The 13,644-nt window shown below is 35.5% G+C and overlaps 2 protein-coding genes across 3 annotated transcripts; both read right to left on the bottom strand.

Moving 5' to 3' along the window:
* Positions 1 to 2,956: 2,956 nt before the first annotated feature.
* Positions 2,957 to 4,547, bottom strand: LOC123716437 (agrin-like). Its single transcript, XM_045672196.1, has 2 exons — positions 3,964 to 4,547; positions 2,957 to 3,404 (listed from the first exon to the last, which is right to left on the bottom strand). The coding sequence occupies exons 1-2, from the start codon at positions 4,545 to 4,547 to the stop codon at positions 3,248 to 3,250; spliced, it is 741 nt and encodes a 246-aa protein (XP_045528152.1). The 3' UTR covers positions 2,957 to 3,247.
* A 40-nt stretch (positions 4,548 to 4,587) lies between these two features.
* Positions 4,588 to 13,232, bottom strand: LOC123716436 (agrin-like). 2 transcript variants are annotated; one of them, XM_045672193.1, is made up of 14 exons: positions 13,018 to 13,232; positions 12,750 to 12,948; positions 12,331 to 12,567; positions 11,775 to 11,990; positions 11,140 to 11,352; positions 10,825 to 11,037; positions 9,695 to 9,795; positions 9,274 to 9,388; positions 8,272 to 8,511; positions 7,677 to 7,978; positions 7,169 to 7,310; positions 6,428 to 6,688; positions 5,610 to 5,756; positions 4,588 to 4,994 (listed from the first exon to the last, which is right to left on the bottom strand). In XM_045672193.1, exons 2-14 carry the CDS (start codon positions 12,817 to 12,819, stop codon positions 4,588 to 4,590), a joined length of 2,664 nt encoding a protein of 887 aa, XP_045528149.1. In that variant the 5' UTR covers positions 12,820 to 12,948; positions 13,018 to 13,232. The 2 variants fall into 2 exon arrangements, with proteins under 2 accessions (XP_045528149.1, XP_045528151.1); XM_045672195.1 differs by lacking the exons at positions 4,588 to 4,994; positions 5,610 to 5,756; positions 6,428 to 6,688 and having other exon boundaries at positions 7,269 to 7,407.
* Positions 13,233 to 13,644: the final 412 nt, after the last annotated feature.

The raw sequence follows: 13,644 nt of genomic DNA, 5'->3' as shown, positions 1-13,644 counted from the left end.
ATTAAATAGTAGAATGGAATTTCACCAAAGCTTGATTTATTATGATAATTTTTTAAAACATATTTGCAAAGTCGCGGCTACATTATTATCCACATTTTCCTAAAGCGAGTCATTTTGAACGTAATAACAGTGGTTATAATGGTCCCCGTTTGTTACTCCCGATAACGCCTTACCTGATGGCATGTTATTTATTGGTACAACTGTCACATTATCTGAATTTCCTCGATTTCACTTATATAACTAAACGTTTATATCAGAACGCTGCTGTTTCTTCTAGCTTAAGTAACACGTGAAACGGGAAATCCCAGTTGCAAAAGATATTAAGATTTCAGACCTTATAATGGTTTTAAAGTGATGCGGAAATCTGTCTAATCTAATAGCTACACCCTTTCAGTGAACATATTACTTGATACATACTGAAATTGATCGTAACTAATATAATAAACTATACCTTTCGATAACATGCTCAAAAAGTCAAGAAATAGTGTTATGTGGTATTCCCAATAGCAATTTTTACTCAAATCCACGCGCAGATTATGTTTATCACTGGCTTTTAGCAGTACATAATCAAACCAGATACATTAGTAAATAGGCTAGTCTGTGGCGGTATTAATCATCATGTATGTCACACATATCGGAGAGTTAGAGTCTAAAGTCCATAATACATTCTGTGTGAGCATTACAAACGAGCTCGTATAACCGCACTAAGCCTACAACAGGATAATTTCCGACATGTTCACTGCGATTACTTTTACATTCTGCCACCAAAGCGCGGCGTGTGATATACGGGTGAGCATTTTCAAATAATCCGCTACGGAATAATAACCTGTGAATAAACATAAAAGCCCACAGAACAGCGTGTTGTAATTTCGGCTTGGTGCGCTGTAAATAATTGTCGAGGCTTTCGCGATATTTCTCCGCCGAGAATGAAATCTATGAGAATGTAGCCAGAGTAGATAGGTGTAGTACATACATTTGCAATTTGCTTACTGTCGACGAAATAATTTGAAGATTAATTATTTTAGTGGTACAATTTAATAATTTATTGCGATGTGCAAATTCCCGGAAACTCTAAAAAGTTGGTCTGCATGATTCTTTCTAAAGCATTTCGTAATATTGTCTGTTTCGTTGAATTATAGAATAATAGTTGTACTTGGTTACTGACACTGAAAACAAGTATTTCTTTTCATTTTTAAAAAGGTATTAAAACAATTTGGAGAGCATAGTCTATACGTACGCGCAAAGACCGACATTTGCATGAATATAAATAACGGTTTGGGTGGCGTCAAGCATCCCGCTGTATGTCACTGCGGTAATTAAACATTCCACAACCTCTCTTGATATTAACCCGTTTGAAAATTCTAACAATGTCGCGTATTAGGCCCTCTCTGAAAATGCACTAAACAACTCATTATGTTTCGCTTAGTTATTTCAAGCTCTCAGGACCAGCAAACTATAAATACCGGCTTATGGTAATATATATTCAAGTATACTGTGATACATGCATTTTTTATATTACGCTGTAAATACGATAACTTATCTCATAGAACCCTGTTAGTTTATTATAATAATCTACATATCATAAACATCTCTAATATATATACATACTTACAGTCAAAACAGTACAGAAAAATGAATTTGCTTACCCAAAAATAGAACCAAAGTACTAAGCGATAACGCATGGAATAACTAGTACCAACTGCGCTAGAGTTAACGCCTATATGTGAAATAAGTCATACATAACAGATGTTAAAAGTTTTAAAAGCAGAGAGTAATGTCGTGATAAAATTACGCTCTGATAAAATACATCAAGATGACACATTAAAAAAGTGGTAGGGTAAAGATATGAATGGCGCTTTTAGCTGTATTAAACCTTGGAAGAGCGAGCGAGTAGAGCGATTGTAATGACAAAATTAATGCTTCCCGCTTGAGTGGTGTACATTTGGTACCTGCCGGTAATGTTAAGTGGCACTTGAGTTCACCAAATATGAGAACTTTCACTAGTCGTAAAATATTCATATTGATCGTAAAAATTGATGGTAGCAATAAGATGACGTTTTATTTAAGAGGCACAGTGAACCCAGTCGAAATGCATTTGAAACTTGATATTGCTGTTGGATTTGTAATCGGAAAAATATGTTTGATAATGAATATGCTAAAAAATATATTCACTCTCAGTTCTATGTATCATACGCTTAAAAATATAATTTGAGAACTCTATACTTAGCTAAAACCTAGTAATAAACACATTTACTATAATCTCAGTAAATGCAATATAAACAATAGGTGATGTCAAGATAGATACGCTGTAATTTATTGAGAGAACATTTTTATCTGTTTGTTCAATATTTTACGATGAACGTAATTTAAGTATGGACAATAGAATTTTTGTAAATTACAGTTTTTACGATTTGCTTCACGTTGTCCGCTGGACAATAAAATAGATTTAAATTTTGAAGGCCCGGCTTTTATGAAGGAGATAGCGATAAGAGGGTTTATAAAGGGAATAAGGAGAAATTCAGATAAGAAAGTAATGGGCTAGCGTCGAAATAAGGAAAAGGGATTCAGTTTGTTCAGTACAATTGAAATAAAATAACGAGTAATTATAAACTTTAATAGTTCCAAAACTTATTTTAAAAAATTGATCCATGCATGGTAAGATTTTGAAAATAGTTTTAAAGATTTCTTTCTGGAGACTTTTGTAGATATGTTAAAATTTATAATAATGACTAAACACCTATAATTATCACAATATTCACGAATGCTATGTGTAATTTAAAATACCTACTTATTTAACAAGATTTGACAAAATAATATGTCTTATTTATCACACGAAATTTGTTATAATTATAATTTTAGAAAAAATAAAATGTATTTATACTTGTAAATTCATTAAATACGAATTGAATTTTACATAATATATAATTCATAATATATTTTAAATGTTATTTCTAACATCTACTTTATAGCGACAATTTATAGTGAACGAAAAAAGTATGTTTGAAAAAGTTAGACGTAATTCTGTAGATTTTCCACTTAACCATAAAAAAATGTTAGCAGCGCACAAATCAAACCTACTTTACATAAAAACAACATGACATTGTCAAAGTCTGAAAACAAAAAAAGGGACTTATAGACGATACGGCAGACAGTTTTTTTTTAATACGATCTTTCTTGAAACAAAGTAATATTAGATTTTAGAAGTAAAAGTTTTTCAACAAAGTTAATAACATCATCTGGTTATGTATCACGGACATACTACCTCAGCTAGATTCTGCGGTGTGCACGCTCGTAGGCCGTGTGAAGTGATAGACATTCCCCGGGAAGGCGGAATGACGTCACGGCCATTCACCCTTAGCCGGTGTACACATCCCACGAACCCAGGGAATCCGATGTTGGATAACCTGATTTTATTAGTCAAGATTTAGTTAATTATTTTTCTTTCGTCGTTTTTGGATCTGACAAATTAAATTAATTTTCAAAAAAGTCCCTGCCAATATGCACCTATATTAAAATTGAACATTTTCTTATATTATTTTGGAATGATATATAACGACGCGACGCTTAAATCATTTATTTACTGCTCTTGTGTGCGAGTATTCTTCCCATACAGTTTTATTTTGTGGATTTGAAATAGCGTAGTAATTTTGATAAGGATTAACATACTCTATACAAAAAAAAAACGCTAAAAATTAATCTAGTTTATCACAATAGATTACGATAAAAATGGATATAGTTAGTCAACTTTACATGTTAAGTAAACTGCATAGCGCACACAACGAAGCTTTCGTTGTGTGCTCAAGACAAAATTACTCCCCTTTTTTATTCCTATCATAAAAAGTAAACATAGATCACAATTTTTTTTTAATTTGACCCAATGTTTCTGAGTGTATCACGTTAAATTCATTTGATCTTGGTTTTATTTATACATTTATTTTTATATATAATATACATCATACTCACAATGTATAATTCATCGGTGGCAGCCCAATATGAACGTAAGGTTCCACATCGAGTGAGCTCATTCTCCCATGGGTCGTTCCTCTCGCAGTGATACTCCCAACATTCAACATCGCATCTTTCTTGTATCTCCGCGCCAATAATTTTGATTTGTTATCAATATTCACTTTCCCCGAACGGAGCTCCAAAGGCCCGCTACCGGCATCAAAACGCATTTCGACCTTGCCATCTATAATACCAAGCCATAAATAATCCCTCACGCCTGAGGCGCTCATTAAAGTGCCTTTGCTGCACACGGCAGACACTTCAGCCCATATATCGAATCGTTTAGCCGGTAATAACATCGCTGCTGTCATTCCAGCACGCCCATCGAACAATGGGGCCGAATACAAACTGTTTTCGTGTTCGTAGAAATACTCGTCATATATTACAGGGTACACATCCTCCACGTCGTTCGTACCAAATTGCTCATCCTCGTACTCGAAATAATTCTTAGCCTTTTTAGTACAAGTGCTCGTTATATCATTTTTTATCTGCACAGTGTGAATTGTGCGTAAATTTTCTGTGAATATAATAAAAAAAAACATAATTCTAATAAGTCAAAAATTCTACAATTAGCCACAAATTCTAGCGATACTCGAGTGGTGGGAGCAGATCGACGCAGGTTTGGGGTTCTGGACTGTCGGGTTTGCCGCTATCGCTGGTATCTACTGAAGCATCAGCGTATTTCTTCTGAACAGGACTCGAGCGGCTACTGTTAACTATGGAACGACTACCTCGCCGTACACTGGGTGTATCAGCACAAGGACCGAATGCTTGGACCACTGTATCTGACTGGGTCCTGCAAGCGTCGGCCCTTAAATGACAAGTTGAGAGGTAAGTGCGTCCGTCGCTTCCACATACAGCAGGCTGGTCTTTTTTACACTCTATGCTTGGACATTCGCAAGTGGCCATGCCGCTCCGGACTACGCAATAAGCACCAAAGTAACACGTCATGTGCTCGCAGCTAGTCGCAGGCAGCTGAGTTGATTCCGCTGTTAAACAAATATTAGGTATTGGTTCATACGTTATTATTTATAGTTTGTAAAATAGTTTTCAGAAACAATTAGCAGTAAGGTATTATATGTTGCGGCTAAAATTAACACAATTTCAAATAAGAATATATTTGTTAAATTAAAGTATAAAATACGTTTCGTAAAGTTATATAACGTTTTACGCAAGTCATGAATTAAAATTCATTTAACTATTAGCGATACCTTTATCGTATTAAGCTTATATTAAATACAGACACGATTTAATCCATTATTTTTGGGCACTATGCATTTCACTTCCGTCCATACAGAAATATAATACAGTTGACATAATTAAATGAAATGGCTGCCTTATCGCTTTCGACCGATCTCTTCTAGGCAACCAATGTGGATTTACAAATCAAATAGGAAAGTTGATTATTATATCTTGAAGTTCCCGGAACAATGGTTTTTCCTAATTATATTATAAGTTTACCAAACATTAAAAATAATAATTTATTAATTATTTAAACAATTGTTTATAAAGAATTGATTTTAGCAACAATATTGTCTCAAAGTAATACGTGTATTCTATTAAATAACAGAATTTGCAACATCGATTATTCGACCAATACTTACGATCAAAGCATCCCCTTGGTCCAAGAGAATGTTCGTGGTTAGAACAAACGGTGCATTTTTGACCTTGGATCCCCGGCTTACACACGCATCGCCCTGTCATTTGTTCGCAATCTTCTCTCACCGACCCAAATGCTGAGCATCCACAAGCTAAAATAGTAATTGAAAAATACCGAGTTGTTATATATGGATAGCTATAACACAATATTCTAAACAGAAAAGAAAAGTAAAGATTTACGGTTTACGTGAAAAAAACAATAAAAAACCATATTACAGAGTGCGTAATAGGCGGTTAGAGGAACTATAATTCTTACACGTCATGTCATTCATTCTCAAAAATGTATACGTTACATTAGCTTCCGTGTAAGCTTCGTTTCGTCTTTATATATTTTTTAGTAGCTACATGGCAATATATGGAAAATTTTGCTATGCTACCCCATACAGACTGTTTGCTTTTTAACAAAATAAGCACTAAATAATATAATAATAATTCAACTTCTTTTACTTCTTCCCATTTTTATCTCCATAAAAACCTTCCTCAGAATTCAAGAAATAAAAATTTTAAAAATACTCAAATTGGACCTGCCGTCTTTGATTTAGTGCGCTTAGCAACATATTTTGCGATTCATTTTTAATTAAACAGATATCAAAATGAACTAAACCGACGTAACATTTAAAGAAAATAAGCCTTTGCCTTCAATGCCACCTCGGGGAGTTTATAGTAAACTCGCAGAAACATTTTCTGTTCTGGTTATAGAAATGCCTTAAATAAATACTTTCTATCGCTTAGATTCAAGACAATATTAAAAATCCATACTCACGTATACAGCCAGTATGACCAGCCCCAATACGAGGCAGACCCCAAAAGCCAGGCTCGCATCTATCGCATTTCTGCCCTCCAACGCCAGGTCGGCAAACACACTGGCCCTCAGCATCACACTGCTCATTTTCTGAACCAAGGCGATGGCACCCACATTGAGATGGACATCCTATTCCACTTGGACCCTTCGCTGGTGTTATACCGTCTGAACAGCATCCATACCATGATTCTTGACAGTCTTTCTTCTCTATTACTCCTTTGTCTATGAAAAAGACAGATGATAACAGATTACAGACAGAGAACACACACTCCAAAGCAGTGGGCAAAAAGGTTACGCCAATTGTAAAAAGCAGATATAAAACAAATATTTAAAATTTACCTATTAAAATTTAGGCTGTATATTTTTTATTTTACACACACGTGAGAGAGAATAGTTTTATAATTCCACCTAAATAATTTAAATTAATAAAAAAAACACATAAATTTTCTAGAATATAGATGAAAATTTTTAGTTAAATACATACTCATATAACAAAATAAAATGATCATAAAACAGATACAGAAATTTGAGGCCAAGACCTAAAAAGGTTGTAGCGCCATTGATTTATTTTATATATATATATATATATACTCACCTACACCTACACCTATATATATATATATATATATACTCAATAATAACGTTACTTATAAAACATGACGGAAGTTTTTTTTTTGTATAGATTACATATACAATATATACCTTTTTTACAACACCTAGCCGCTTTCGCCGTGTGATGACAGTAACTACCCGCAGGACAGTCCTTTCGATGTGGTCCACCTCCACAGTCCATTATTCGCCCTTCAGCATCAGTCATCGGTTCGTCGTCACCGCAAGGTCGGAACTATTCAAATAATCATCAAGATGGAGACAAACTGGACTCCTAACACTTACTATTCCGAAAAGCAGGTTCTCTGTACGATCCTTATATGCCTTCGTCACTGTATAAAAACCTCACAACTGTGATAGTAGAAATATAAACAGTTATAGCTCTCATTGGAAACTTTTAGTTTTTTTGTTTGTATATTTACTTACTAACTAATCTTGATTTATTTCAATATGCAAACATATAATGTATCTTATGGTGATTTTACCTTGGGTGTTAAAGACTTAGTGCTTTGTCAATGTAAAAATAATTTGAAACGGGATTAATTGGTTTGCTATATATCACCTAATACCAAATGGCCATAAAACATATTTAATTACACACCTCTAATCCTCGACATAGCGCTAACGGTCTCAATCGTAAATCCTCCTGTCGGCGACATGCTTCAAGCTTCATATGACACAAATTGGGATACAGTCGCAAGTCGGATGAGCAAACCGGAGCGGATATTGCGCTAGCGGCTGCGCAATCGAACAGGCATGCACAACGCGGTTGCCCATTTCCATCTACTGCGCATGTAGCTTCATATGCGCATTGCACTCTTGCGCACACGGCCCCAGTAGCCACTTTCGTTGTGTCCGTCCCGTGAACTATATCATTGCTGTCCCTTAGTCTTGTTTTGTTGCCTGCAAATATAGTTGATGATTTTACCAATATCTGTTTTAACATAACATAGTAAACTTATTTGAATCTAAATATTATGGAACCTCCTTAAGGTTTTTACCTTCACTGTAGCAGCAAGTACATAGATACTAACAGGAGTTAGACCAGGACCTTTATTCAATAGAAACCAGTTGATCTCAGATTTATTGAAGTTAGCAAAAACAAAATGAAAGAACCATCCAGATACTGGAACATTTTATACAGGTATAATCGCATATATAGCAGTGTTGTTTATATGGTCACACAATCAACTTACCAGAATTGCCATTATCATCCAATGCTTCCGAGCACTCCCCATAATATGCAACCCGTATAGGCGATTCTCCCCTCATTTTGGCTTCGCAAGCGGCTTGTAGTAGGAAACATTCGTTAGGAAATGTCTTTTTTGTATCAGAGCAGACTGGCTCATGAGCCCCACTTTCGCAGTGACCCGAACACGCACATTTCCCTCGAGAACACCACATACCGTTAGGGCATGGGACATTCTGGCAGGATTCTGTTGGTGAAGAGTAAAATTTTAGACAGGTAAATATAGTAGAGAGATAATTTTACTTTTCTTAAAGTAAATAAAATAACGAGCGGAATGATATTTTTTTTAAATATAATATGGGCAGGAGGAGCAAACGGGCAGGAGGCTCACCTGATGTTAAGTGATACCGCCGCCCATGGACACTCTCAAGCCAGAGGACTCGCGAGTGCGTTGCCGGCCTTTTAAGAATTTGTACGCTCTTTTCTTGAAAGACCCTAAGTCGAATTGGTTCGGAAATACTTCAGTGGGCAGCTGGTTCCACATAGCGGTGGTACGCGGCAAAAATTGCCTTGAAAAACGCTCACTCGTGGAACTTTGGACGTCGAGGTGATACGGGTGGAATTTTGTATTCTGCCTCGATGTCCAATGATGAAACTCAGCTGCAGGTATTAATCCGAACAACTCCTCTGAACACTCTCCATGATAAATGCGGTAGAAGATGCTGAGTGACCCCACATCTCTACGCAACGCCAAAGGATCGAGCCGCTCAGAGAGTGATTGGTCATCGACGATTCGAACCGCTCTTCGTTGTAAATGGATTGCATATTTAAATTAATTACAAGATGCATGCAGTGTTTACATACTACCGACGAGACTACGACCATGCTAAAAGAGGGATTTTTAAATAAAGTTTCTCTTGTACTGAATTCGTGAGCCTCTTTAAAAAAACGTAATAAACAGATTGTTGATGCTAAAAATAAAACGTGATAACTGAAAAATTTAACTTACCACAAGAACCCATGTGCTTCACAAAAACTCGTTTCTTTTCACGGCAAGCTTTGTTACGGAGAGAACACACGCTGCTGTATGTTTGATTATCATTTCCACAGACTTCCTCGGTTTCCTTTAAAAATGTTTAAAGCTAGCAACACAGTTACAACAAAAAAATATTAAAAAACGAAATAACACTAATCTACTATCCTGGATGGTGAAAATTTTAAACTAATTAAACTTTCATATAAAAAAAAATCACATATTTTTTTATTAACTCCTTATCAGCCTTGTTTGTCTAATTATTTATGATTTCTATTTCACTTCTACGTTTGCGTTTAATACTATGTCAAAAAAGCTATTGGTTAAGTAGAAAATAGTAGTAGAAAAAAGGTATAGTTTTATGTTGAAATAATGTTGTTTTTTAATAAATACTTACAGTCCCTTCTTCACAGTGCTTAGGACACACGCAACTGGCTTCTGAGACTCCATCGCTCTCACATACAGCATAAAAGTCACACTTCTTATTCTCGCAACCATCTGGAAACCAACCATTTTAAATGTTGTGTAACTTTAATTATTTAATAAACATCTTATAACTGATGAGAGCATTCATTTATTCAAGGATTAAGTTGATAAAATACTACTATCACCATACCATACAAATAGAAACTAATTTAACATTCAAATCGAAACATTTCAACATCTGATGTACTCTAGCAGCAACCAGTAACGGTATTTCCAAGAAAAGAGAGACAAAGAACCTTCAAGAAAAGAGCGTATTCCCTAAAAGGTTATACCCACTAGCCCCCGGTGTTGCAAGTGTCAATTATCAATCAAGTGATCAACATACAGAATACGACCCATAATAATTTATTTCTGATTACTGCAGCAATAAAATAAAAAAATACCAAAAATCAATCTAACCGAAAACCTCATACCCTCTGTGGTTTTTTTTATAGTACAGTAACAGCTCCTTATTCCTTATTAGCGCTTCCTTCATTCGCGTTTTCACTATTCATAGACTAATATGCGACATAATTCCTATATTCGCGGCTAAAGATTTCTTTATTCGAGGCTCTTATCATACATTGTATACATAATAATCCTCATGGAGGAAATGTTAAATTCACAGCCCATTGGAGACGAGGCTTCAACAAGCACTGTAAACGTGACGTTTAATTTAAAAAAAATTGAAGTGAATTTTTAAAAATGCCAAATGAGCTTTGTGATTTCTTTATAAAAATTGATCCTTCTATGGAACGAAGTCTTTCTTTAAGAGGCAAATTGCTAATGTCACTGCTGAATATCAGTCTGAATTGAAGTACCTTCTAAAAACTGGTAAGCAAGAAAAAGTTTTTAAACCATTGCCTAAGCCGGAAGATAATAATTATTCAATATGATGAAAAACTTCAATTGAATTGTTTTATTTTTTCACGTCACCTAGGAACGTATTCCCTATATATAATTCGGGAATAAAAAACTTTTACTGTAACTATTTAGCAACAAAAGTAATGCGGAAGACATTCGGGCCACTCTTATATTGCATTATAAGAGATCTATACATACTGCAGGGTCCGTCATATAGCACTTGGACGTCACGTCGATGTCTACAAGCTTCCAATTGCAATTTGCATCTGTTCCCATATGATATTCCGTCTGATCCACAAACAGGCGCGAATTCGTTGGAGCAACGAGGACATCTACAAACACCGCGACCGCCAGAGGACACACATTCTCCGCCGTGAGGGCAGTTACGATCTGCGCAAACGCCGTTTGAACCTAATACATAGAAAATAACAAATAATAATCGATTGGTACTCAAACTTTTAACGGGCCTCAGAAACTTTCAAGCAAGCAGCGATAGAACAGACGAATACATACCACAAGCTCCGGCATGAAGCACCTTCAGCTCTCTGCCAAGAAGACATCCAGTACGGCGCAATTCGCACTCGCTATCGTGTGTGCGTGCGTCCGAACCACACACAGGCCGTAATACGGGTTCACAGGGTGTCGGACACGCGCACACTGCGCCACTACCTTCAACTCGACATTCCGCGCCGTGACGACATTCCACCTCTGCACATGGGTTAACACCTACCAAAATAGACTCATATAGTAGTTTCATGCAAAAAGGATACAAGAGAATTTATGTGTTTTGTTTTTCTCCTACTATAAGTATATCTTCAAACCTTTCCGGACTCTGCAAATCTTGCCAAATTAGGTGCGGAGATTATTATACACTAACACTAAGCGTTTACTACTTTGACTAGCTCGTTGTAGAGCAAAATATAAAGGCTAAAACTTTTCACATATAGCACCTGTTTCATATTTTTAAACGCTTTACCGAGGCTCTAATTCCGGAATAAACTAATAACTTATAGATATAACAATAAAATAATAATAACTTATACGTGTGAGATATCTAGTATTAATATCTATATATATATAATCTAATACCTCTCTCACCTTATTATAATAAGAGACGATAATGTATGTTCATATGTAAAGAATGTTACCTGTACTGCATTGTCCTTTGAAAATAATCTTCAACTGTTTTCTGGCTCGACAGGACTCTCTATGCATCTGACACTCGTTAGAGTATGTTTTGCCGTCAGACGCACAAACGGGAGAAAATTCTAGAGAACAGGGCTCTGCACATCGACAGGAAGGAGATCTCTTTTCATCTAACTGACAAACTTCTGGGTCTGGACAGGTAACTCCTGCGCAAGGATCTAAAAAAATGTATTTTCAATAAATATTTTATTGTCTAAAATAACTTTTACACATTAAAAAAAACACTTTTTCAACGGATTGAAGTTATGTATTATTATAAACTTATAATTATTCTACATAAAATTTTTTTCGCGTGCTTTTGTACGAAGGTGCGTCTTTACGTCGAAAAAAATATAGCTAATAAGTGGCTAATTTCCTCCAGTTCAATTTCCAATCATCAAGCACCTTAAGGTACCAATATTAACGAAACGTTAGTTGTTCCTTACCAACAGAAGAGGTACCTAATAAGTAGGTAGGTAATAGTAGCAAAATTATCTAATAAAATAAGAAATAACTCACCGCACTTTCCGTAATACTTAAAAGTTATATTCGTGTTTGCTTCGCAAGCAGCTCGTCGCATCTCGCATTCACCGTTATAATCCCTAGCATCACTGCCGCAAAGTGGTTTGGCTCCATCGTGGTCCCCATAGCTAGGACAGGAAGGCGGACACTCGCAAATGTAACTTCGTCCATCAGATGTGGGTCTGCACAACTCTCCAGGGCCGCACGTCACACCGCGGCACGGATCCGGCACGTCTGCCACAACACATCAATAAACTGTAACAAATATTATTATCTACGAAACATTGTAACAGCTTTCAGTCGGCATAGTTTTCGGTACAGAAAAATTTTTGCTATATTATTTGACTCGGAAAAGATATTTAAGTGATGTTATTACTCTTTTAAATTAATGAATGCATCTTATCAAATACACTTACCGCTAGGAAATAGATAGCATCCAAATGTTGTTGATATGAATAATGTTAAAATGAACGGTTTCCCCCTCATGGTCTAGTTGAATTTACAACGTATGCGTAGGTACGTCTTCTTTAGGGTTCGTCTTTGTAACATATACAGTATTAAACAACTTCTTTGTTGTTGTGGGTAATTAAATACACGTAAGCTAGAGAAATATACCTAAAACTGCTACGATATGAATGGTTCATTTAAAAATATACATTAATATAATTTATATTTTATTCTTACCAACTATAAAATTGGATGTCATAAGACACCTACGTACAGCAGGAACTTTAATCAATAAAATAATACGCGGCCATTACTCAATAGTTCTAATCTAATTAAACGCAGATGTCTATTTACACAATTTTTTACACCACATTGCTAGGCTATTATTGTCAGGAATCAAATCAGATAATTAGGAACTCGTGCCTCTTTTATTACCAGAAGACAGACACTGGTCTGCAGCTTTGTCGCTGAAAGCACTACGAGGCATGCGCGAAAATCATTGATAAATAGTGATCAGTGGGGGCATAGTGTAATTATATGGAGTATCGTATTTCACGAGACAAAATTGATTCCTCATATTTAAATAAAAATAAGGCATTTTGAAAAGTGTAATTACTTGAAAATGCGAATACGAAATATTCTTATTCAATCTATAATGGCCTGAGCCTAGGGAGCTTGGCTTAAGGACACAATAAATGCACTCTTTTATAACTACTGTTAATGGAACTTTAAACAGTGGTCATATACACAGAACTTAGTAAAATATAAGCGTAAGTACACCTTTTTTGTTTATTAATCGAAATTATGTATAAATAGCTGACTTTTTAATAATCATAAGTGTTCAATAATTATTGAAGCAATTGC

This window comes from Pieris brassicae, chromosome 11 (genome assembly GCF_905147105.1).
Source record: "Pieris brassicae chromosome 11, ilPieBrab1.1, whole genome shotgun sequence".
NCBI lineage: Eukaryota > Metazoa > Arthropoda > Insecta > Lepidoptera > Pieridae > Pieris > Pieris brassicae.
This window is presented reverse-complemented; position numbering and strand designations above follow the sequence as displayed.